Genomic DNA, 26,312 nt, shown 5'->3' with positions numbered 1-26,312 from the left:
ATCCTGGTACTATAAGCTTCTTGAGGGCAGGAAACTTACTCAGCCTTGCAATACCTAAACTCCTGGCATCACTGCTTCACTTCACAGCTATTTAGCATTTGCTAAATTAATTTCTGTAGTATCAGATCATGGTACCTCCAACTCACTAATGAGAAAAAAATATCAGGGGGGCCTGTCCAGTGGCGCATCGGTTAAGTTCATACCTTCTGCTTCAGTGGCCCAGGGTCCGCCGGCCGGTATCCCGGGTGCGGACATGGCACCGCTTGGCATGCCATGCTGTGGCAGGCATCCCACGTATAAAGTAGAGGAAGATGGGCACAGATGTTAGCTCAGGGCCAGTCTTCCTCAGCAAAAAGAGGATTGGTGGCAGATGTTAACTCAGGGCTAATCTTCCTCAAAAAACAAAAAAGAAAAGAAAAAAGAAATTACTGCACTAGAAGCACAGCACCATGTTTAAAATTCCTTACTAAGGAGCTGAGATAAAAATCAACCGTTTTTATTTTTTAATTTAGCTGTATTTTTGCCAATGAACAAAAGAATAGAAAAAAATTGCCAGAACTTTATTTAATTTGTTAGCCAATCCATGCTGCTACAATTTTCTGAAAACCAAAATACAAAAACAAATTATCTAAATTTATAACCAGCAGCATGCACTCAGACCTTGGGATTTAAAGGCACAGTCAACACCAAGGTAGTCTACAGACATCTTCAGATGTTTCGGTCTCCCAAGACTCGGCTGGGGATTCCACTGACGCCGTCCCTTCTGCCACACGGGGGCGGGGGAGCAAGACTTCACCTCTAACTCCACTTACTCTACTGCACCCGGTTCCCCTCTCCTCTGCATCTGCCAGGTAGGGACTGGGTGAAGAACGGTCTACCTTTACAAATACACTAACTCAGAAAAAAATAACACTAAGTATTAGAAAGCTTGTCTTAACCCAAGCAAATTCCAGTTTCCTTAGTCCATAATACTGTTTGTGGCATAAAAAAACTGCAAATAACCCAAACGTACAAAAATAGGGAACCAACTGAATAAATTATGTTACATCCCTTTAACAGACTACTAGGCAATCATTAAAAGAATGAGGTAGATTTACGTGTACTTAGATACACACAAAACATTTTAAATAAAAAGAGCACTACCAATTGATTTTTTTAAGTGAGTAGGGAAATATATGTTTTTATACAAATAGAATTTTCCTAAAAAAAATACCAAAGCAAAAAAAAAAAAAAAAAAACCAAAGAAACTGGAGTTATACAGTCGCCTAGAGAAGGGACTGAGGCATCTCAGTAAAGAAGTACATTCTTTTTCACTATTCAAAAAATATTTTACTAAAAACATGCATCCTTAATTAAAAAAAGTTTTTTTAAGAAATACTTAAGTCAGTGATTATGATAAAAATAAAGCAACAGAAGAAAAAGTGATGCCTATTACAAGGAATCTCATCTTTCTTAACTATCTCTAAATTCTGTGTGGCAAAATCTGAATTCAGTAAAAGCGGTGGGTATGGAGAGGTCCATTCCACCCTCCTCCTTTGAAACCACAGTAACTTTCAATTTCTTGCTATAATGCTAAAAACAACTATACTTGCTTCTCACACGAAGATGCAAAAATCCCCTTAATGTTTGGCTCTGCTGTAGCCAAAGTTTAAAAGAGTCAAATATATTAATATAAGTCTGCAACTAAAGTTCAATTACACTTTATATGTTAATATTATACACTAATCATATTTTATGAGGAAAGTCTTACATATCTTTTTGTTTCTAAACTAACAAAGAACTTTAAATTACTAAGATTCCAAATTTCTTAAACTCTCCCCAGCCAAAAATCCAAACATCAGTTCAGTAAAAAATGAGAGGGTTTTTCCCCCATAGCTTCAATATGTCCAAAATTTCTCCATTTCCAAGCAGGACTAGAGTGAAGAGAGATGTTGTACGCAAAGCCTCAGCCTGTCCAACCCTCTTCCACTTCTGTAGATGCCTCTCCTGGTCTTTGGGAACCCCAAGTCCTCATCCAGATACAGCCATCATCAGTGCTCCCACCACAGTAAGAGCACTGATGCAACTGACAATGGTGGGAGGCCTGTGGATCCACTAAATTCATTTCTGAAGCTCAACCTGGGGCTTATGCATCCGCAAATAACAGGCTCTCAGTCACACCAGGGCAAAGGAAGTGGAGTCACCCCACCCCACGCCCACATAGAACCAGACTGCTGATTGTTTCTTTGTAACTACAAACATGAAAAGTAAAGCAAATGACTACAGCTAACGCCCTTCAATTTGATTTTTACTAATGGAAATGCATTTGTCGAAGATCTAAAGATATGCAGTTATCTTGGAAAAAGTGATGTGGTAAGTTAATATGATAAACAAAATGAAGTGGAGGAAAGGAATTTTGCGAACGTAAAACATTAATCAGAACAGACATTCCAAGCAGCAAAATATGACAAAATACTGCCTTCTCATTAAAAGAAAAAAAATTCTGAACATTCAGAACTAAACTGTAACACTGAACAAAAATCTCCGGAGTTAGAAAAAAATTTTCTTAGATAACTTACTAGTTGGTTGTTTATACACACCTCATTTAACATCTATCTATTTGCCATGCACTGTCCTCAGTACCAGGATGCCATGCTAAGTTAAAGACAGACCTGGTTCCTGCCTTCAGGGGGTTTACAATAGGAAGCACAAGGAAAAATGCTTTAGCGCACTGTTTCGTTCTGCCACTAGAAACAATGAGGAAAAACATACTTGGAGTAGGTTTAATGTTCTCCACAGTGTAGCTGCAAAGTATTTTATAATAATTTAAAATTAAAATGTTAAAATGAACTAAAAGTAAGATAATTTCATACAGTGATAAGTGCCATGAAAAAAAAAAAATGAGAAAGGAGCACCTGGGGAGTGGAGGTAAGGATGTGCAGAGAAGGCTTCATTGTTGAGCTGAACCTTCCATGATGAAAAGGAACTCAGCATAAGAAATTCAGTGTGAGGGGCCAGCCCAGTGGCGCAGCGGTTAAGTGCACACATTCTGCTTCGGTGGCCCGGGGTTCGCCAGTTCAGATCCCGGGTGCGGACACAGCACCACTTGGCACACCATGCTGTGGTAGGCGTCCCACATATAAAGTAGAGGAAGACGGGCATGGATGTTAGCTCACGACCAGTCTTCCTCAGCAAAAAGAGGAGGATTGGCAGCAGTTAGCTCAGGGCTAATCTTTCTCAAAAAAGAAAGAAGGAAAGAAAGAAACTCAGTGCACTTGGAGGGACAGAAAAACATGTGGCTGGATTTCAGGAAAGCGGCCAGAAAAGTGGCAGAGGAGGGCAGGGAGCAAATCACAAAGGGCATAACAGGCCACAAAAGGCGTTTGGATTTTATTCTAATTACTATGGAAAGCCACTGGCAGGCTCTAAGCCTGGGAGTAACAAGATGGGATCGGACTAAACATAATAGTTTCTTGTTTAGAATGCATTTTCGAGTAGAAATACTTTTATAAACGGTGGTGCTGCAGTACTGCTTCTGTGCTTTCATTCAGCTATAATTTATTTACTGTCTACTCTCTGCTAGGTTGTGTGAAAGGTAGTGATGAGGAATAAAACAAGGTCTCTCACCCGGAGCTACCAGTCTGCTAGGGATGAGAAACACTGAACAAATAATTACAATTGCAAAATTTATAAGAGTGGACTACGTACAATGCTATGAGGACCCAGGGCAGAGCAGTTAATCCAGCCTGGGGAGTCCAGGAAGGAAGACTTTGCAGAGGACCTGAGTGAGTCTCACAGGACAACAGGGACTCTTTCAGAGCATCCCCATAAGCGCGACGTCCAAACCACAGGTGGTACACAAGAAAAGAGGGGCCACCAAAGACTCCTTTACAGGGGCCAACCCCGTGGCCGAGCAGTTAAGTTTGCATGCTCCGCTTCGGTGGCCCAGGGTTTCGCTGGTTCGAATCCTGGGCGAGGACATGGCACCACTCATCAAGCCATGCTGAGGCGGCATCCCACATGCCACAACTAGAAGGACCCACAACTAAAAATACACAACTATGTACTGGGGGACTTTCGGGAGAAAAAGGAAAAACAAAATCTTTAAAAAAAAAAAAAGTATTTACATAGGATTAAGGTGGAATGGGGAGGGAAGTTGTATAAAACTTGCAACTGTAACTTCACAGCTATTGCTTAAATAAGGCTTTATTAAGAATTTCAGGGCCAGCTCAGTGGCGCAGCAGTTAAGTGCACATGTTCCGTCCTTGGCGGCCCGGGGTTCGCCAGTTCAGATCCCGGGTGCGGACATGGCACCGCTTGGCATGCCATGCTGTGGTAGGCATCCCACATATAAAGTAGAGGAAGATGGGCACCGATGTTAGCTCAGGGCCAGTCTTCCTCAGCAAAAACAGGAGGATTGGCAGTAGTTAGCGCAGGGCTATTCTTCCTCAAAAAAAAAATTCTATTCGACATTATTGTACTAGCTGATGCAATAAGGCAAGAGGACTTAATAGGAATCCATATTGTAAAAGAAGGAAAAGTAAAACTATATTTATTCATAGATGACATAATTATCTCTATAGAAAATCTGACGAAATTGAAAAAAAAAAAGAATTTCAATTATTTGGTTTTCCCACAACACTGAAAATGCGATAACCTAAACGTTACTTCAACAAGTGGGTCTACGCTCTATTCATGTGTGCGTGCACACATTACCCATTGTGAATTAGGGTTAAAAACTTTTTTTAACACAAACTCTTTTTGCAGCCATTTTATACCCCCCCAATAAAACAAGCATTTATCAAAATTTCAAACAGAGATTCTGAAAAAGTTCCAAATACTCTCCACTTAGATTAAAAAATTATTAAAATTTCCCTGATTTGCTCTATCTTTCTATATATATGTACACCTATATGTATACTTTATGAGCCATTTGAAAGTGCTGAAAACATCACAATACCTCACCTCTAAACACTTCGGCTTGCATCTCCCAAGAATAAGGGCAATCTCTTATATAATCACAATGCCATTATCAAACCTAAAAAAGATCAACAATTCCTCAATACCACCTATCATCAGAAACATATTTTTTAAAATTTTAAGTACAAAAAAGGGCTTTGTCAAGAACCTTACCGAAGGAATGTATTTTAATAAACTGATTAGATTTACTGTCACTTGTATTTCATTATTTTTATTTTTAAAATGCAGTAATACTTTATAAACTTCAAGGTAAAAAGTCAAATTCTGGGGCTGGCCCCATGGCGTAGTGGTTAAGGTTTGGTGCGCTCTGCTTCGGTGGCCCGGGTTCACGGGTTTGGATCCCAGGCGTGTACCTACACCACTCATCAGCCATGCTGTGGTGGCATAGATGTTAGCTGAGGGCTAATCTTCCTCAAGCAAAAAAAAAAGTCAAATTTTTAAAAAGTTGATTTTAAAAATATTAAAAGAATAATTGTAATCAAATACTATGGCAAAAAGTATGAAAGTGGTACGTGCAAGATGGACATTTTGGGAGCACTGTGTTAAGAGAAAGGCACTCTAGGCAGAGGGACATCCCTAGGAAAAGGTTTGCAAAAGAGTGCAGTCCCAGCAAGGCTGGAGTGAGGGCACACGTGAGAGGGAGATGAGCTAGACAGGTGGCAAGGGATGAGCTCTTCAAGGATTCTGCGTGCCTTCCTGAGGAGTTTGGACTTTATCCTGCTGGTACTGGGACTTCTACAAACAAAAATTTTGTCTAAACAAATCGAGTTTGTTTAGAAAGATCTATCTGGCCATGGTATGTTGGATGGACTGGAGAGTAGGGAAGACAGGGAGATCATTTCAAGGCAACAGAAGAACTCTGACATTTTTCACTGCAAATATATAACATTTCAGTTAATTATGCTTTGAGTAAGCCTGCTATACTAGTAAATGAACAATACAAAAACAGTAAAACTAAAGTTCAGTTTATCTTGAATGTTCATGTTGTAGAAATGAAGTTTTAAAGAGAAAAGGAGTGAGTCAGTAGAGACTTCACCTAAATTTTGAAAGGAACCCTTGGGTACTTTTGAAGGTTTCAGCATTTAATGGAGCTGGCTCTTCTTAACACCTAGTTTCACTTTCCAAAGTGGCTTTCCTTTTCCTTGGCAAGATTCATCACTGGCACTAATTTCATGTTTATCAGTCAAAACTAAAATAATTTCCAAAGGAAAACCAATGGGAAGAGGTGGGATGCAAAACAGGTAATGTAATTTTCTCACATGCAGAGTGCCCTCAGGGCAGTGCTCACAGCAGCTCCCAGAGCTCCACTTACAGAGTCCAGGGGAAGCTGCTCCAGGGCCAGACATCAGCTCTGCCTAGGAGAAAGCGGGCAGCACTGGAAGCAGGGCCAGCAGGACAGGATGCTGGCCCTCCACTCCCCTTCCACCAGGAGAACTCTAGTTTTATTTATTCCACATATTGGGCGTCCTAGAAGGATCTTATTTTAACAAAGGGTTCCACAGCTTTAAAAGTGTTTTGAAAGCCAGTGAGTCAGAACTGCACGTTCTTAAATGAGATGTTGGTAATTCAAAATAAGACTCCAAGTTCCACAGGAAAGCTGCAGGGGGACGAAACAAACACTATTACTGAGGAGGAATGTAAAGAAAGAGACCTAGACGAGCATACTGGAGGAGGAGTAGCTTTAGGGCAGAACCAGGGGTTCTGTTGGGGACCTGTGGATTTTGAGGAGCCAGTGGGGCATTCAACTGGAGAGGTCCAGACAGCAGAGGACATACAGATCTGAAGCTCAGCAGGAAGGTTTATGACCACATAAGGACTAGCTGAAGTCTAAATGTGGATGAATCCACCGACAGAGATGTAAAGAGAGAAACAAAGGAGGGACTGAAAAGGTCACAGAAGGCAAAAAGAAAAGGCTCTGCCTCAAGACAGGACTGTGAGGAACTATCCACACACACAGCCACCTCAGGAGGAGACCCTGAATTCAGGGTAGTCTGCATCCAGGAGCAGACGGCACTGGCTGGACTGCTGGGGGTGGTCTACAGAGCAGAGGCCGCAGAAGGGCAAGGCGGCAAGAGTAAAGGGTTCTGGCCAGGAAGCAAATGAAAGACTGGACAAAGAATCCAGGCCTGAAGGGACTGGAACTCTGAGAGAAAAGGGAAGTCACAGAAGGTCAAAAATGAGACAAGGAAAGTAGGGACACCTCTCGAGGACGCTGTGGAAAAAAGAATATTGTACTGGAACCTAAGATTTCACCAGCAGAGCTGTTCTGGAAAGAGCTCCTTTCAGACAAAGTTAAGAGAAAGCCAAAATGAGGGTAAAGGTCAATGCGGGGTGGGGGTTACAGTGTCTTCAGAACCCTGGTGTGCCTTAAGGACCTGGGTCTAGCTGTGGGAGTCATGGACCCCTCCTCCAGTACTCGCTGCAGACAAGGAGACCCACCCTAGAAAGGGAGGCCAGAAGAGCCCACCCAGCCCTCTGCTTCCCTTGTCACAGCCACTACTGCTAAGGGGGTCTGGCGACGAAGTCATTTAAAGCTTCTCTCAGGTCACCCAGGAGCTCCTATGTGGACTTAAGGAAAAACAGGTGCAGATAATGCCTAGAGCAGATCTGTTTCCCAATTTGTGTACAATGTTGCTTGTATTAACAATAATAAAAACTATGTATATTTTAAATGCAAATATAATTCATGACTGACAACTGTAAAATCAATTTTAAAAGGGAAACAAAATGAAAATAATAAACATTAATTACATTAAGAGGTCAAGGGATTCAGAGATCACAAATGACCATAAGAACAACAACAAAATACCCAAAGTGTTCAAATTTCTAGCTTTAGCTACTAGACCACCTACCCCTGCCCATTTTGCTCAATAATAAAAATAAAAACTCATCAAAAGGAAACCATACTCCTGGGAAGAATACCTCCTCCTATTAATTTTTTTTAAAAAGAAAAGGATTTCTCTCTTAACAAATTACTTAGAAACTCCAATTCATATTTTAAAAATTAACAAACTGACTCTGGTATATAAACTCAACTTTTCAATTTAACTGTCGATTCAGGACTAACAAAAATACACAGTGGGGAACAGAATGGTGTAAAGGAGGTGCTCACTAGTGCTCTGGGGACAACATCTTGCCAAACAAACTGATACTTTCAGAAAAGCCTTACTAACTCTAGGAAACTAACCACTCCTATTTTCTTAAGAACTGAGTAGCAATTTAAGGCATTAAAAAAAAATCAAGTTTCATGAAACTCATTGTCAATTCTTCAAGGATTTCAAGAAAGACAGCCAAAGGGCCAGTCAGGTGGTATAATGGTTAAGTTTGTGCGCTCTGCTTCAGCTGCCCAGGGTTTGCAGGTTTGGATCCCAGGCATGGACCTACATACTGCTCATTAAGCCATGCTGTGGCAGAGTCCCACATACAAAAAAACAGAGGAAGATTGGCACAGATGTTCACCAAGGGACAATCTTCCTCAAACACAAAGAGGAAGACTGGCAACAGATGTTATCTCAGGGCCAATTTTCCTCACCAAAAAAAAAGAAGAAGAAGATGGCCAAAGCACCTGTGTCAAGAAGGATGTGCAGCAATGATCAAGAGGTGCTCTAAGCTATCTGCCCTTCCCCTTGTAACAAAATTCAGGAAACTCAATCCATCTTTACTACACTAATGCAGGCATTAAAAATAATAGTTAAGGGGCTGGCCCGGTGGCCGAGTAGTTAAGTTCACACACTCCGCTTCGGCAGCCCAACGTTTTGCTGGTTTGGATCCTGGGCATGGACATGGCACTGCTCATGGGGCAATGCTGGGGCAGCATCCACATGCTACAAGCAGAGGGATCTACAACTAAAAAAAATATACATGGATATGTACTGGGGGGATGTGGGGACAAAAAAAAAAGGCAGAAAAAAAATAATAATAGTTAAAGGAAACAATAACAAAACCCTACACTTCTTCAGCCATTCTCAAAGTGCTTAACTGCTCAACTCGTAATCCTTAATTCTGCCAAACCTGCACTCTCTCCATCTATGAGTGGATGTCTATATTTCACAAATACAGAGCTAACGTAATATAATAAATCTAAATTATAAAGCATTAATTATGTGGTAACATTATGACGTTAAGCTACTGAACCTCTTTAAATACTCACTAGTTTTCCCTTAATACAGAAATGAGAGTAAAATATGGCAAAACCTCAACTAATCGGAACAGCTGAAGGGTGAGTCATTGAATAATCATGCCTCTCAGATAACTGAAGGCTTATTTACAACTCTGAACACAAACTTTTTTGGTTACCTGTTCTGGCCAGAACACTTCGACTTGGGCCAACATTGTCAATATCAATGATTACACAGTAAAACGGTATCCAAGGACACACAAGACTCTGTCCTTATCCAAATGAGAGCCCCAGACTGTAGCAACCTTTGTTTTTATACTTTCCCTGTCTTCCGCCCTGCTGTCACATTCTGCATCCATCTCTCTCTTTCATTCCAATAACCAAGTGTGTTGGAACTGCATCTAAGGAAAAGGTACCTGGTTCTCACAACTCTGCTGGGCACCTAGAGCTCTTCCAAGGGAGGTAAATGAGTCCTAGTGTACAAGGTTCTGTGACTCTCTTTCATCTGCTGTGGAAGACTTTTTTAAAAAGCATTTCCTCAAAAGGAAATTCTGACACATGCTACACTATGGATAACCCTTGAGGATATTATGCTAAGTGAAATAAGCCAGTCCCACAAGGACAAAGACTGTATGATTTCACTTATATTAGGTAGCCATAGTAGTCAAATTTATGGAGATGGAAAGTAGAATGGTGGTTGCCAGGGGCTGGGGGGAGAGGGGAATGGGGAGCTATTGTCAATGGGTACGAAATTTCAGTTTGGGAAGATGAAAAAGTTCTGGAATTGGATAGTGGTGATAATTGCACAACACTGTGAACATACTTAATGCCAGTGAATTGTAGACTTTAAAATGGTAAATTATGTTATGTATATTTTACCACAACTAAAACAATTCTTTTAAATAATGAAAATTTACTTCCTCATTATTTACTATGTTCTAGACAAGTGATGTGTTAACTGTATCTGTGTTATTATCATCACTCCAAGAAGGTTATTTTCTAATATGTGTAAAAATCAGCCAAAATGATCTCTTAAAATTATGATTCTAAAATATCATATACTATTTTCCACATGGAAAAAGCACGTTTTATAGGAACGGATCCATAAGAAAGAACACCAGCAAAAACACAGAGACAAGAAAGCATTCTAGTCTAGGTAGCACATTAATGTGAAAAGAAATGAAAAAATGGTAACTCACAGGTGGCCTCACCACTGAGCAAATATTACATAGCAGCCACCTCAAAGACTTTCCCAAAAAACTATGCGGGGTAAAAGAAAACAGTAATAACTTGGAATTCAAACCAACTATTTCAATAATTGCTAAATTTCTCAGCCTATCTCATGTTGTCATCTCAAATACAAGCATCCTGCACTTGCGGACAAACCACCTTCCAACTCTCCCAGACTACACAGGTACTCTCCGCCGCCCTATCCACCCCAGATCAGCCCAGTCCTTACTCTAGATTAAGCAAAAATACCAGAAAGGAACCTACACGTAGAAATGCCACCTTATAGCCTCTGCCTGCACAGCAAAGTGCCTGGCTCTGAAGTTATTCAACTATCAAACCAGAAAGTTCAACAGGGACTTATATCTTTTACCACAATATACCGACTACATCTTTTTGTTTTTTAATTATGTCCTTGAGTGATTATCTAAAGACAAAGCTGAATAAGCTTATAAACTTCCTCTTCAATAAGAGACTAGAAAATAAGTATATACAAATCTTCAGGTGCCTCTGAGTTATAGGCAAAAGTTTACAATCAAACTTGTTAAAACTTCTGCAGTGAAGTCATAATTTTTCTATTAATAACTTGTCTTTGTTCTTATCCTCTCTCCCACTTTTGTAAAGTTTAACAATGAACTTGCAACAACCTGACCACATCCTTTTTATTTTAAATCATTTTCCAATGGGGCTAGTACAACTTGCAGAAGCATAGAATCATATCAAAATCCCATTCCCCAAAGTCTAACAGTTCAAAACCTCCCAGGAAACCCAAATCCTTGGAGATTTTCACCCAATTTAACAACTGCATAAAAGGAGAAATATTTTTTCAAGTACAAACCATCACAGTTAGACAACAAACGCTACTTACCGAAAGAAAAATCCCCTGCCATAACAAAGCTGTACCATTTACTGATTATATGTTCTTTTACTCTCATTTAAATTATTCTGAAATTTTGGTTAACAGCCAAATAATTCTAGAAGGTAAAGTTTCAGGAAATTATAAGATAGAAAACATAAAAATACTTAGCATTCAAAATACCTGCCAGTATAATGGTATTCTGCTCTTTGGATTGTATTCATTCATTTAATTAAATATAACATGAAGTCATAACAAAAAGGCCAGTGGAGTTTGGAGAGTTCACCTTTTCTACAGACTTCAGAGTCAAATGATATCTGCTTACGCACCATCATTCTATAGCCAAGCCCAGTCTATCACTGAAAGCAAAGGCATCCTACAGAAGCAGTAAGATTATGGACAGAAAAAGCATTTTTTAAGAGAAAAATCAAAGTTTACAAAGAAACAAACATCAAAAGAGGAAATTTCCTTTCTTACATATTTTGTTTCTCATTTTGCATCTCTTTAGCTGCATCTCTCACAAATTTAATAAATTTTAAGTTAAATATCTGATAATGCAAAAACTAAAAAATCTAAAAAGAGCCACAAAAATCAAAAAGAAAACGGTGGAGCAATAACTAGGTGTCAATTACTCTCTTCGCTAATGATGCTATGAATCTTAGGGTAGAGGGACCAAATCCAGCTTAGCTGTTGGCCAACTGGCTAGCTAACTTAGTCACAGAAAAACAGAATTATTCAGCAGAATCATTTCACAAAAGAAAACCTTTGAACTTTGTGGACTATGCCCTATACATCCCTACCACAGGCCTCAGACAGTCCCCAACCTTCTACTACACCAATGTCCTTGCAGTTAAAACACAGGCCTTTGTGAGGAACTAACAAGAGTTCACTCACAATCTCTGAGTGCCCTCCTTTAGGAGCAGGAACAACAAAAGGTACAAGAATATATTAAAAGGCATCTGAGAAGGATAAGCAAATCATTGAAATACTTGCTTCAGCGGAGAATATAAAAAACCCAACTTCTCAGAGGTCTAACACAAAACACTATCTCAATCACAGGGCCAAAAAAATCACACCTGAGGGGCTGGCCCTGTGGCCCAGTGGTTAAGTTCACGCGCTCCGCTGCAGGCGGCCCAGTGTTTTGTCGGTTCGAATCCTGGGCACAGACATGGCACTGCTCATCAAACCACGCTGAGGCAGCGTCCCACGTGCCACAACTAGAAGGACCCACAACGAAGAATACACAACTATGTACCGGGGGGCTTTGGGGAGAAAAAGGAAAAAATAAAATAAAATAAAAAAATCACACCTGATATTAACTTTTAGTTACCTTTTGTTTTTGCTTTTATTGCTAGAGTTTTAATGATTTGATAAACCAGGCGAATATCCTGCATATATAAATCAAGTTAATTGCTGTCATTTAAAAGGTTGTTAAAGCTTTATATCCACATCCTTTCACTGAACTTCAAAAAATCAATTTTCATTCAATTTTCTCAGCAAATTCTAGGCTTTAAGGAACTGATTCATCTACTGACACGTTAAACTCTGACTTAGGAAAGTTCATGATTCATCCTTCAAACTTACTATATGCAAATATACCTGTATTCCAAAAATGGGAAGTAACAGATTAATACTGGGCCTGTGACCACAAGGATTCCCAAGAACCACAGATCCAAACCTGCAAAGTACTGCCTCAGCTACAAAGGGACCCTCTGACTAAGAAGTATCCCAGGTCGGAATTTTTAGTTATTCTAGATGGTAAAAACCCTAAGAATTGTTATAAACGCATTTAGGGTCATGGTGAAAATGACCATTTTCCAGGTTTACTGGAGTTTCCAAACTCCAAGTTTACACACTTGCTGTCCTCCAGCTTAATTATTAATATTGCCCCCTTTTACCCTCAAAGGGCCCAGTTTTATAGCAAAACTCATCAGTGGTGACAGAAGTCAGAATAGTGGTAGCCTTGGGGAGGGGGAAAGTGTTTACAGAATGGGAGGAATGTAAAAGGGAGCCCTTTGGGAGGCTGAAAATGTTCTATAACTTGATCTGAGTGTGGTTACCAGGGCACATGCATGTGTGAGAGGTCGCAAACTTTACTCTTAGGTCTTATAATTAGTGAGACCTCAATGAAAAAAATACTTGATTTTAAAAACACTGCAATACACTTTTAAATGCCTTTGTTCAGATCACAAATTACATAAAGTCATCTTAGATATAGCTACCAAGAATTTTTTCCAAATGTATTCGAATAAAGATTCATTTTTGTGAGCACTTTTATGTAGAACCTTTCGAAATACAGACTCTGACTTTTTAAATATTTCATATTAATAAATCGCCGAATGTCAAAATCGAGAGCAAGCAGAAAGATGATCTACTCATTCTCTAATTTTGCAAATAAGGAAAAATAAATCTGGACAGGCTAAGAAATGTACCCCTCGATAAAGCAGCCAGTAGGTGACAACGGTAGTGACAACTGTTTCCTGATCTCAGGCCACTCCCGTTTCCACCAGGCCGTTACTTTTCTGACACTGTAAACAAATCTGAACTCTGCATTTACCTGTGGCCTAGAAGGATTCAACGTATCCCTCAAAACACCAGGCCAACGAGCCCAAAGTGTAAACGTCTTCCTTCCTCCTCTCAAGACAGCTGGGAAATGAACAATTCTATCTTCAGGCATTTTAAACTTGCGATGCGATAGAGTGTGACATCTTAAAAAATGTGATTCAAGAGGACAAGGCACAGGCAGGGATTGACAAAATCCATTTTATTTCCTTTCAAATCTCTCTGATGGTCACTTGGTTCTCACAACTACAGCGCTAAGTCGGACTCGGGAAACATCATCGCTGGGGGCCGTTCACCAGCGTGGCTTCGCGGGACCCGCCGGGAATAAGCCCCGGCTCCGGAAAACTCCTGTCTCTGCCAGGGGTGTCCTGCCTCCCTCCCCGCACAAGACCCGGAGGGGACCTGTGCTTTCCGGCTTAGTTTCAGACCCCAGGGAACCGCTGACATCTTGCGAAAAACTTAGCATACATCCTCTTTCCGCGGGAATTTATGTCTGCTCGCACAGGCGTTTCTGCTCCCCACCGAGCAGGCCTTGCTTCTCAGGACAGGCTTCTCGCCTGCCTGCAGCCTCCTTTGCAGGGTCCAAGACGAGACTTCAAGAACAGAAATCGAAACGCTCACCGACCTCCCGAGAGGCGGGTCGGGCCCCGAGCAGGGCGGCAGGGGTCGAGCAGCGGCTCCCCGGCGAGCCCACTGCCCGCTCTCGCGCGGCGCGGGGAGGCCCTGCGCACGCCGCCACGCCGGCCTCAAGCAACCGGTTGCGGTGGCCGCTGGACGCTCCGCAAACGCGCAGCGGCCACCCCGGCCCTCGGAAGTTCGGACCGCCGCACGAGCGGCGCGGCCCCGGCCCCTGCTGCGGGTTCGCGCCCCGGCCCCGGAGCGAGCCCGGGGGGCGGGTCCGCGGGGGCTCGGCGGGCGGGAGCGCGGGACGCGCTGGGAGGGGCGCGCGGCGGGCCCAGCGCGCCGGGGAACTTGGGCGCCCGCCGCTGCCGCCGCCCGGCCACTTTCCTTTCACGCCCCCGGGGCTGCCGCGCGCCGCGCCGCCCGCCCGGGGCTGCCGGCCGCCACCGCGAGCAGACGCCCAGGCGCGTTCCTGCAGCCCGGCCGGCCGCCGCGCGGGTCCGCGGGGGCGCGCGAGGCCGCGCGCGGGCGCTGCGCTCCCCCCGCCCCGCCCCCGCCCCCAACGTGCCGCCGCCGCCGCCCGTTGGCGCCTCAGCCCGCGCGCCCGCCGCCCGCCGGCTCCCGGCGGTTTTTCGTCGGCAAAGTTGCGCGGCCGCCTCGAGGGGGGCGCCCCGTGGTCCCCCACCCCAGCACAGCCGCCGCCCCTTCAGGCCGCCGCGCGGGAAGGCCCAGTCGGCGGCCCCGCTTTTTTACCTGCCGGGAGTTTTCGCGCGCGCGCTCGCTCGATCGCTCGCTTTGCCCCCTCTCGCACTCGTTTTCTTTCTTTCTTTCCTTCTTTTCGTTCCCCCGCGCGGGCGCTTTTTCCGCTCGCGCCGCCCGCGCTCGCCCGCTCGCGCCCTCCTTCCTGCTGGGCTCGGCGGAGCGGGGCGGCCGGCAGCTCTCCCCGCCCCCCTCCACCCGCGCTCCGGCGGAGGCGGCGGCGGCGGCGGCGCTCCGCGCTCCGACTCATTCCAATATGGCACGGGCGCAGGGCGCATGCGCCCGCGCCCCCACCCCCCCATCCGCGCTCCTCCCGGCAGCCCGCGCCCCTCGCGCCGCGCGCGTGGCGCCCCCCGGCCGGGCCTCCCCGAGCCCGCCCGCGCGTCTTCCCGCCCCGCTGAGGCCGCGCAGGATGCCAGGCTTCCGCGGACTGAGGGGCTGGAGGTCCAGCGCCTCCAGCCGCCGGCCGCCCCCACCCCTCGTGCTCCCCAGCCCGCAACTTGCCGCGGACACCCCGAGGCCGTGGCGCAGGGCAAGTGGCGGCGCCCCAGCCCCCGACGGCGCTGCGGTCCCGCGCGGACCGGCCCGTCGGGGCGACGTGCCCCCAGGGACCCAGCGCCCACCCTGTCCCTGCTCCGACCCACGAGAGAAGGGCCCCGGCGCCTCACCTCGGGCTGTGGACGGAGCCCGGAGAACCCGGTGTCGTACCCAGATCGGTCCTGGCGTCCCGGCCGGGTGAAGCTCGCCGCTGTCGTCCGCACGTGACCGCCTGGGGCAAGATGGCACTAGCGGAGGAACGGACGGAGCGGCTGCCCGATCCCAGATGGGCGCGTGTCACCGCCAGAGACGGCTGCGTCCGCCCGCCTAGCCCACGTCGGGGATTTGGCGTGCCCTTTGCAACCTGGAAGGGCACCCAAGTGCCCCCTGTCTGCGAAGTCAGACCCAGGCCCGCCGGCGCACCCAGTGTCTCCAGGCTTCCGCAGGAGGCGCCCTGTAAAGCCGAGTTTTCCTGCCGCTCGGGGCCCTGGCGAGGGGACACAAGACGGCTGCGGAATTCGGGCAGGAGAACTGGGGGCCCCGGCTCAGAACGGAAGCTCGAAGGTGGCTGCAAGCCGGGCCCGCAAGCCGAAGTGCCCAGGGGCGGTTATATTCCCCGAGCTTGCCCCTTCCCCAGCGAGCGCAGGTGCCCGTAGGACACCCCCCTCCCCACCTGCTCTGGCAAGTTCCTTTAGAAGGGAGTCCCCGCGCCACGGAGACCCGGGAGTGCCCGGACCCAGGAGTGTCGGGAAGAGGTCTCAACTGGGCGCCGATGGCTCCTGCCTTTCAGCGAGGAGGAGGTGCCCCGCCGCAGGAAGGATGTCTGGGGTGCCGGACGAGGGCTCAGGCCACTTCCCACCGACCTCAGCACCGCGCTGGAAATATTACCCCACTTTACAGACAAACTTGCTCAAAGTCACGCTGATGCTTGGATTTGAATCCAGATTTCGTTTTTTTACTACCACTATAAAAGCAATATGAGACAACCAGAGAGAAAGAAAAATGTGAGAATAAAGTATCCACAATCCTACTACAGAATGCAACTTACGTAAAACCATCCGCCTATATACGTGTCTTTACATAGTTGCAACCACACTTCTCTTTTGTGTTTGCTACCATCAACATTTTTCTTTTGTGCACACGATTCATTTTTTAAGGTATGCAGGTATCCTCATCCATTCACTCAGTCTCCTAATGTGGGATTTTGGGGTTCTTGACAATTGTTTGCTAGTATAGCCTTTCATTCATTCTGCGCTTGGGACAAATTCCTGCGAATTGAATAACCAGGTGGAAGGCTCAGGAACGCAGAGCAGACTTGCTCCCTGGTGCCAGAGGACTTTCTCAAAGAGCTGCCCTACTCATTCTACTGCCTCCCAGGAGCGAGTGTAAGGAGTTTAATATGCATTTCTAAGCATTGGATACCATCTCTTTTACTCCTGCTTTAATAGTGTCTATTGGTAGTTCAAGGTTACTTTAGCATTTCTTAGATAGCTTTAACAATGAATGTTTTCCATGTATTAACTATCTGTGGTTCCCTTTCTCTGAATGATCTGTTCATATCCATTCATCTGTTGGGTACTTGAACCTCCTGTAATTTTGAATAAGAATTTTTTTACGTTATAGATATTATTCCTGCATCATCATTGATGCAAATATTTCTCCGTCCATTGTGCTTTTTTGTTTTAATGTTCAATCTGTCATTCTACTGTGATTTTTTTTATCTCTTCAGTACTGACAAAGTGAGCTTTCCACCACCCATCTGATAGTCTATTTTCTGCTAGTTTTCTAAAATTTCACTTTCTACTTAATTCTTCGATGATTATCCATCCCAAGTTTATTTTGCTGTGTGGAGTAAAATATGGATTCAGCTCACCACCGGCATCACCAGTTTTGATTGCTTATGCAGTCACCATTCATTAAATAATTCTTCCCTTACCCTTTGTTTAGTAAAATCTACTTTTATGCTAGGCTTTTGATTTTGGTTGATCTAGTTTGGAATTCTCCATTTCCTTTCAAGAATCTCAGTTTGAGCAGATACCGTATGGATCTAAATATTGGTTCTTTAAAATAGGTTCTAACGTCTGACGGGGCTAAATTTCCCGCCATGGAGTCTTCTTTTATTCAAAATATCACTTGATATCCAGACTGGTTTATGTGTCCATACACCTTCTGGGTAATCATATAGGGGTTAAGAGTGCTGGCTGTGGAGATGGGACCATCCAGGTTCAACACTTACCAGCCCTGTGACCTTGGCAAGTTACTTAGCCCGCCTGGACTTTAGGGTCTTGGTCTGTAAAATGGGGATAAGAATAACACCTGCCTCACAAGCTCAGTGCCTGGCGCACGGTAAATGGTCAGTAAATGCCAGCTGTAGTTACAGATAGTTTCAGTTCCAAAAAAAAAATGAGACTTCATAAGGAACTGTATTGAACCTACAAATTAATTTAAACAGATCAAATATCCTATAATATTTCATTTTCTAAACCAGGACATATGCCATCTTTCTTTTTTTTTCTTTTTTCTATTTTTAATTTTTCCTTCTTCTCCCCAAAGCCTCCCAGTAGATAATTGTATATTTTTTAGTTGTGAGTCCTTCTCGCTGTGGCATGTGGGATGCCACCTCAGCATGGCTTGATGAGTGGTGCTAGGTCCACCCAGGATCCAAACCAGCAAAACCCTGGGCTGCAGAGGCAGAGCTCACAAACTCAACCAGTGGGCCATGGGGCCGGTCCACTATCTTTCAATTTCTTCAAATGTTTTAAAACTCAGAAGCCAAGTCCCTTGCTGACAGCAGCCTCTCTCCACTGCTCACCTGCGTGACCCCTGGGGAAGAGGAAGACCAGAGAGCCACAAGAAACATTTGAAAACTAGTATTCGAGAATCTGCCTTGTGCCGGGCCTTGTGTGGGTGTAGGCATGTGTGTGCATGCAGGAGATCTCCCTTAACCCTTGCCACATCCCTCAGGGTAGCTCATGGCATTCCCTATGGACAAAGAGCAAACTGGGAGCTCCTAAGTCACCCTTAGTGAGAGGCAGAGCCAGGCCACAAAACACATGTACTAGTTCTTCAACTGCTCTGCTGCTTGGAAATTCAGGTGGGAATTATTCATAGAAGAGGCAGCCGCCAGAGGAGCATGGAGAAAGTTGACTTTTGGTCACGGCACCCCCTTACCTAAAACCTTCCCAAGGCTTCCCGTTGCGCTTTGAATAAGTCCAAAAGACTTACTTTGGCCTACAAGACTGGCCTTGCCCACCCTCTGAACTCACTCACCAGTCACCACTCACCTGCCTTGCTTGCTTGCTGCCATTCAACTACACCTGTCTCCTTTCCAGCCCATAAGAATGCCAAAGTTCTTCCCACCTCAGGTCCCTTGCACACACTGTTCCCGCTGCCTGGCACATTCACCATCCCACCTCCTGCAACCACCTTCACATAGCTGGTACTTTCTCATTGTTCCAGTAACTGTTTAACAAGGTGGTCTCCTCTGAGAGGCCTTCCCTGCCCACCCCATCTAAACAGGTTCTCTCTTTCTCTCCACTAGTTGTAGTTCGCAATTGGTATTTATAATTATATCTGTATTTGTTTGTTGTTTGTTTGAGTTCTGTAATCCTGTCTAACCCTACAGATAGACATCAGTCCCCCTTAGGGCAGAGATGTACCTGTCTCATTCACCACAATGCTGGCCCTTTCTCTGACAGGCAGTGGGTGGACAAAAAGACGGCTAGTGCATCAGCTAGCAACATCCAAGACTAGAGGTTGGCATACCCAGGAGGCACCCTGGCCATTCACAACTCCGTCTCCACTTCCTACTGGCTCTGTAGGGTGAGAGTTATAGGCCCCTGTTCTCCCCGACCGAGGGGTCAGTGTTTGACCATCCCATATGAACCTCCTATCCCCTGAAGCCTTGCCTGCGGTTTCCAAGCATGCTTTCTCTCTGCAAGTGGCCATCAACTCAGGGCCTTGTTCTGAATGAGAACATGAGGGCCAGGCCCGGACCCTGGAGACCAGTAGAACCCTGAGCCAGGGCATGGGGCTGTTTCCAACCCAAGAAGAAATTAAATTCTGCAGCCCGCCAGGCCCTGCTGTCCCCCATCAGCAGTCCTCCAGTGCCACTGACCAGCCAGCTCACTTCAATCAGCCCAAGCGAGGCAAGTCACATAATGACTCCCTGTGGCTAATTACCCAAGTTAATCAAATGGTCACCACCAAAGAGTCACTGCTCACACCATGCCACTGAGGCTGAGTCAGTTATCCGGGCCCTGCTGCCCTGGGGGCACGGGCTGCTGCCACATGTCTCCCCAACACTTGCCCTGTTCCATGTCATGGCTCCTGCAAATCCCCACCAGGCTTCCTACCCTCCTATGCTTGTTGTAAGGGAAAAGGCAGTGCATTTGGAGGCAGACAGCTTGGGGTCAAGTCCAGATTTAGTCACTGCTTCTTTATGATACCTTCTTTGTGAGACCCTTCACCTCTCTGAGCTTTAGTTTCCTCATCTCTGTAAAATGGGGATGAAGCCACCTACCTTGCTGGGTCCTGAGAATCCAAGGACACAATGTTTATAAACACTCTACACACTGTAAAGCAAAACAGAATTATGAGAAATAATTGGCCTAGTCCCAAAGCCACCTCCTCCAGGAGGACCCCCAAGATCTCTCCATTTCCTTCTCCATCTACCTAAGGCACTTAGCTTGCTTTTCCTCAGTTGCTTTCCTTGGGAAAGGCTCAGGCCCCCTACTCCATTTCAATCTTTGACTGCCGCAAGCCCAGAGCCATGCCCCTTTCATTCCCAGGGAGCCCTTTCTTCCTAATTCATGGGGGGAAAATAAATTAATGGGCATAATATTCTCACTTTTATATTATTGGGCCATGCATTTTCTTAAATCTTTTTGCACTTTCAACTGATTATTTGCTAACAAGAGCTAATGGGCACTAAACGGGTGACCAAGGACACTCAGCAATGCAGGGGAAACAGGGCTGGGGTTTCTCTTTGGGGTAGTGAAATGTTCTAGAATTAGATGTGGTGGTGGTGCACAATTTCATGATATACTAAAAACCGTGGAATTATACACTTTAAAAGGGTGAATTTTACGGTATGTGAATAATATCTCATTTTAAAAATTTTAGGGGTCGGCACAGTCGCGTAGCTGTGAAGAGCATACGTTCCACTTTGGCAGCCCGGGGTTCACCGGTTCAGATCCGGGTGCAGACATGGCACCACTTGGCAAGTCATGCTGTGGCAGGCGTCCCACATATAAAGCAGAGGAAGATGGGCATGGATGTTAGCTCAGGGCCAGTCTTCCTCAGCAAAAAGAGGAGGATTGGCAGCAGATGTTAGCTCAGGGCTAATCTTACTCAAAAATAAATAAGTAAATAAAAATTTTAAAAATTAAAAAATAAATAAATAAGTAAAATAAAAATTTTATGAGGGGGGCCAGACCCATGACCAAGTGGTTACAGTTCAGCGTGCTATCTTTTGGCGGCCCTGGGTATGCAGGTTTGGATCTCGGGTTCCCACCTACTCCACTCATCAGCCACGCCATGGAGGCCGCCCACATACAAATTGGAGGAAGATTGGTGCAGATATTATCTCAGAGTTAATCTTCCTCAAGCAAAAAAAAAAAAAAAGAAGAGGATTGGCAAATGTTGTTAGCTCAGGGCGAATCTTCCTTAAGCAAAGAGAAGATTGGCAACAGATATTAGCTCAGCACAAAAGCTTCCTCACACACACACAAATTGTATGAGAAAGGAAAAGTCTACAGTGTCTGGTACAGAGGACACAAACGTAGCCCTTGGGTCAAATGTGACCCAAATGGTGCTTGGCTTGACCAGCACAGAGAGGTTTTTTACAGTACTGGGGGATTTTTTTAGATATAATTTGCATTTGGTAAAACGCACCCATTTTATGCGTACAGTTCTCCAAGTGCTGACAGAGGTAATCACCACCACAATCAAAATACAGAGTGTTCTATTGTCCCTGCAAGTTTCTCCCGTCCCCTTCCAGTGACTCAGCTGCCCAGAGGCAGCCACTGGTCTGATTTCTATCTCCACGGATTAGATTTGTCTGTTTCTTAAAAATTCATCATAGAGTAATATTCTTTGGTGTCTGTTTTTGAGATCCATCCACGTTATTATGTGTATCTGAGGATTATTGCATTTTTTCTTTAATGTTTAATTACTCCTGTATTTCAGGTTAAATAATATTATTTCAGTCATATAGAATGCCGAAGGAATGGAAACTCCACAGCTCTCTATTCTACTGGCTTCAAAATATTGTACCCACATCAGTGAAGTTTTGAACATACGTTCTCCAGTATGTTTATTGATGTTTAAATCATATTATTTTATACATATATAACATTCTAGTAAAATATTACATACATTAAAAACATACACAAAATATAGAAATTTTAAAAGGGAGAAGTAAAGATGAAATAGACTTTTTTTTTTAAAGATTTTATTTTTTTCCTTTTTCTCCCCAAAGCCCCCCCGGTACATAGTTGTATATTCTTTGTTGTGGGTCCTTCTAGTTGTGGCATGTGGGACGCTGCCACGTCCTCGCCCAGGATTCAAACCAACGAAACACTGGGCCGCCTGCAGTGGAGTGCGCGAACTTAACCACTCAGCCACGGGGCTAGCCCCAAGACTTTTTTTTTTAAAAGATTGGCACCTGAGCTAACATCTATTGCCAATCATCTTCTTTTTCTTCTTCTTAAGTCTCCAAAGCCCCCCAGTACATAGGTGTATGTTCTAGTTGTGGGTCTTTCTGATTGTCCTATGGGGGATGCTGCCTCAGCGTGGCCTGATGAGTGGTGCCATGTCGGAACCCAGGATCTGAACCGGTGAAGCCCTGGGCTGCCAAAGCGGAGCGTGTGAACTTAACCACTCAGCCATGGCGCTTGCCCCTAAAGACTGTTTTAAAATGTTTTATTTATCATAGAAATATCATCATTTTGCCCCTCACAAAATATTCTAGTTAAATGATATTAAAGAAAATTGAAATATTAAAATATTAGTAATATTGTTAAGGAAAAGAATGTGATTGAAAATGCTTGGTTTTTTTACATTGCTGAAGTATAATTAAAGTACAATAAATTACATATGTTTAAACTATACAATTTGATTAGTTTTGACATATGAATATACCCATGAAACCATCACTACAATAAAGAAAATATATTTTTCTCACCCCCAAAAGTTTCTTCATGTCTTTTTGCAATCCATCTCTCCCTCTGCCACCACCCCCAGGCAGCCATTGACCTGCTTTTTGTCACTACCAGTTAATTTGCATTTTCTGGAATTTTACAGAAATGAAACTATAGAGTAGGTAGTCTTTTTTGCCTGTCTTCTCTCACACAGCATGATGATTTTGAGATCCCTCTGTGTTGTTACCTGTAGCAGTAGTACATTCCTTTTTCTGGCTGAATAGTATTCCTTTTTATGGATATACCATATTGTGTATCCATTCTCTTGTTGATGGGCAGTTGGATTGTTGTTTCCACTTTGGGGCTATTATGTATAACACTGCTATGGACATTCATGTACAACTCTTTCTGTGGCGATGTGTTTTCATTCCTCTTAGTTAACACTATATATATATATAAAATCTAATATATTAAATAGTAAAAATAATATATTAATAATTTGCATAATCATTAGTAACAATGTATACAGATTTAATATATAATAAAATGTAATAAGAAATATGTAACATATAAATGAAATATGAATATATATATAGTATGATATATGTAATGTGTGGACAAAATATAATATATAATAAAATGTAATTAACATAATATATATTAAATATATATTAACATATATAATAAATACTCCATCAACAAACACGTTAAAAAATCTGTATATGCATATATATACACACATACATGTATACATAAATATATAAATACACACACACTTGTATTTAATGTGTATGCCCTTGGTGGGCATTTAGTCCCCATTCCCTGTGGTCCTCTATCTACCTGCTCTGGGCTCCACATTTAAAAGAAGCAGTCCCCCAGGCTTCAGCCCAGAGGGGCCCATCCAAGACCTGGGGGTCGGGTTGGGGTTGAGGGGCTGGCATTTGGAACCAGAACACCAGGGTTTGCTATGCTGTGGCTGCTTGCAGCCCAGGAGCCAGGAGGGAGTAGGGAGAGGGCCAGCTCAGGCCTAGAACATTCTCCGAGCCCACCATAGCCCTCCTGGAGGGTCAGGGGTGGGAGATTCATAAAGAGGACTGGCCATCAAACTCTTGGAAGGGATTTGAGAGACAAGCCCACCAGGGGAGGAAAGGGTAAAGGGAGATATGATCATGGACTCTTCCAGTCTCTCCCCGAAGCTGCCTGCTGGGCTTGGGCAAGCTCAGCCTGCATCACTTTGGTGCTCAGAGTCCTCTCTCCACACGCTGCCTGCTCACCGTGGCTGGAGGCCACAGTCCCTGCCTGGCCCATGCCCTCCATCCCATTTTCTGCCTCTCTCCATGCTGTCATTTTTCCTTTTTATTAAGGTGTAGCTTACATGCAATAACTGATAGGGTATTGATATGAGTCTATAAATTGTTAACAAGGACACTTAATATGTTTGTTTGATGCCTGTCATAGCTACAGAGCAGCTAGTCTCTCTGAGAAACAAGAGCCTCACAGGTACCTGGCTGGGCTTACCAGCCAAATACATGGTGCCATCTCTAGGCCCCCAACATGGTCCCCGCATGTCAGCACTGGGTGGATTTGGGAGGAAAGAGATTTCTACATAGTACAGACAAAATTGGGGAAAATGCCAATGGACTTTGCTTTACCCAGTAGCTTTGTACAAAATGAAGGGTGGTCAATTGAATCCTAATTTTCTCATCACTTTATAATTCCCAAGATGTGTGATCTTCATTCCTGTTAGGTCTTGCTCCTAAGGCCTCCACTTTCCATTCTCCACTGTCTTCATCAGGTCATTCTGTCAGGTCTAGAGTACAAAACCTGAGTCAGTCACTTAACTTCCTGGTACTAATTACTTCATCCTTAAAATTCCACTAGTAATGCTTGGGCTATTGAAAGCAGAGCACCCAAAAGATGTCTGGCAATTCTTTTAGCTCCAAGATATCAGATTGAGCTGTGAACACACTTGTGAATATTTCAGAGGAGTTTCCTAGCATTTTTCCAAGCAGCCGACCCAGACTAAATCACTCATCCATTCTTCCTCTCATTGATGCCTGCTGTGTGCTGCACTGGCTGCACCAAGGCTCACAGACAGGACTGTGACATGGCCCACCCAGCGGCGCTCCCAGCTGAGTGAAGACCTCCCAAGAGCTGGTTCAATGAGGGGGGCCTAGAAAGGGCCTCTCTGCAAGGGAGGAGGCCTGATTTCCTCTCCTGTGCTGGGAACAGGAAACCTAAGTTGCAGCCCAGCTCTGCTTATAGCTGTGGAGGCCAATCCTTCTTTCCCAGGGCCTTGCTCCTGCTTTCTGTGCAATGGAGGGTTGGAGAAAGGCTCTTCAGACTTTCCCAGCGCCTTTGTGCTGGGTCCTATGACAGATCCAATATGGCGTTTGGGGTATTGCTGCTAGGCATGGGCAGCCTTGGCAGGTGGGGGCAGGCTCTCACAGCAGATGTCTTGTCTGCTGCTTCTGGTAGGACGCCAGCACCCAGAGAACTATGTAAAGGCATGGACATAAAGGTCTGATTTGTAGTCGGTGCTCACCAAATGTGAATTCCCGTCTCCCCTGTTGGCTCCTCGAGGCTGTACCCCACATCAGCCAGACCTCTCCCTTGCAGCAGGACTCTAGGTTCCTGGAGGATGACTGCCACCTTCAGCAGTCACATCCGCCTTCATATGGGGCAACAGGGTGGGCTCTTTGATGCAACGGAGGATCTAGAGCACAGGACCTCCAAGGATGAGGAACAACTGGAATTCGCATATGTTGCTACTGGCAATTTCTTATAAAGTTAAACACACACCTGATGATCCAGCTTCTCCACTCTTAGGTGTTTACCCAAGAGAAATAAAGACATGTCCACACACACAGACTTGCACAAGAATATTCACAGCAGCGTAATTCATAATAGCCAAAACTGGAAACAACCCAAATGCCATCAACAGCAGAATAGACAAAGTGTGATATATCCACACAATGGAAGATTACTCAGTGATAAAAAGGAATAAACAAATATTACACCCAACAACATGGATGAATCTAAAAAATATTATGTTGATGGAAAGAAGCCAGACGCAGAAGAGAACATACTGTATGACTACATTTATTTGCCCTTCTAGGACAGCAAAACTAATCTCTGATGAGAGAGGTCAGGATAGTGCTTACTTCTGGGATAGGATATTGACTGGGAAGGGGCACAAGGGAATTTTCTGGGGTGACAAACCTTGCTCAGGGTCATAGTTACACAAGCGTCCATCTGTGGAAAAGTCATCGAGTTTTGCAGTCATGATTAGTGCACTTTACTGAATGTGAGTTATTCCTCGACAGGAAAAACAGCCTCCAGGTGTGCTCTGAAATGAGCAGCCCCTCAGGAAGGGGCAGCTGCGGCGAGAAACAGGCAGTGGCCCTGTGCCTACACACTAGCCCTCCCTCCATCTAACCCCTCCTGCAGGACCCTGGCTGTGAGTTGGTTCTCCTCGTCCTGGTGTCTGCGACAACCAAATGTCTAGCCCCCTGACTGAGGTCAGTAATAT

The 26,312-nt window shown here is 44.6% G+C and overlaps 1 protein-coding gene across 9 annotated transcripts in view; it reads right to left on the bottom strand.

The window, feature by feature from the left end:
* The window catches only part of SFMBT1 (Scm like with four mbt domains 1), a 135,898-nt gene extending 119,630 nt beyond the window's left edge, over window positions 1-16,268 (bottom strand). For 2 of the 9 annotated variants that reach the window (XM_070574995.1, XM_070574999.1), the window contains exon 1: window positions 15,096-15,359. Coding sequence is in view for 1 of the 9 variants with exons in the window: in XM_070574994.1 (XP_070431095.1) it covers window positions 15,096-15,351 (256 nt within the window). In the remaining 8 variants the exon portion in view is untranslated. Of the gene's footprint in view, window positions 1-203; window positions 390-15,095; window positions 15,367-15,769 lie in introns of those variants that run through there. The other 7 variants (XM_070574996.1, XM_070575000.1, XM_008513135.2 and 4 more) reach the window with 7 other exon arrangements.
* Between the last annotated feature and the right edge of the window lie 10,044 nt (window positions 16,269-26,312).

This window comes from Equus przewalskii, chromosome 15 (assembly GCF_037783145.1).
Source record: "Equus przewalskii isolate Varuska chromosome 15, EquPr2, whole genome shotgun sequence".
Lineage (NCBI taxonomy): Eukaryota > Metazoa > Chordata > Mammalia > Perissodactyla > Equidae > Equus > Equus przewalskii.
Note: the sequence above shows the minus strand (reverse complement) of the source record. Positions and strands in the feature narration are given on the sequence as shown.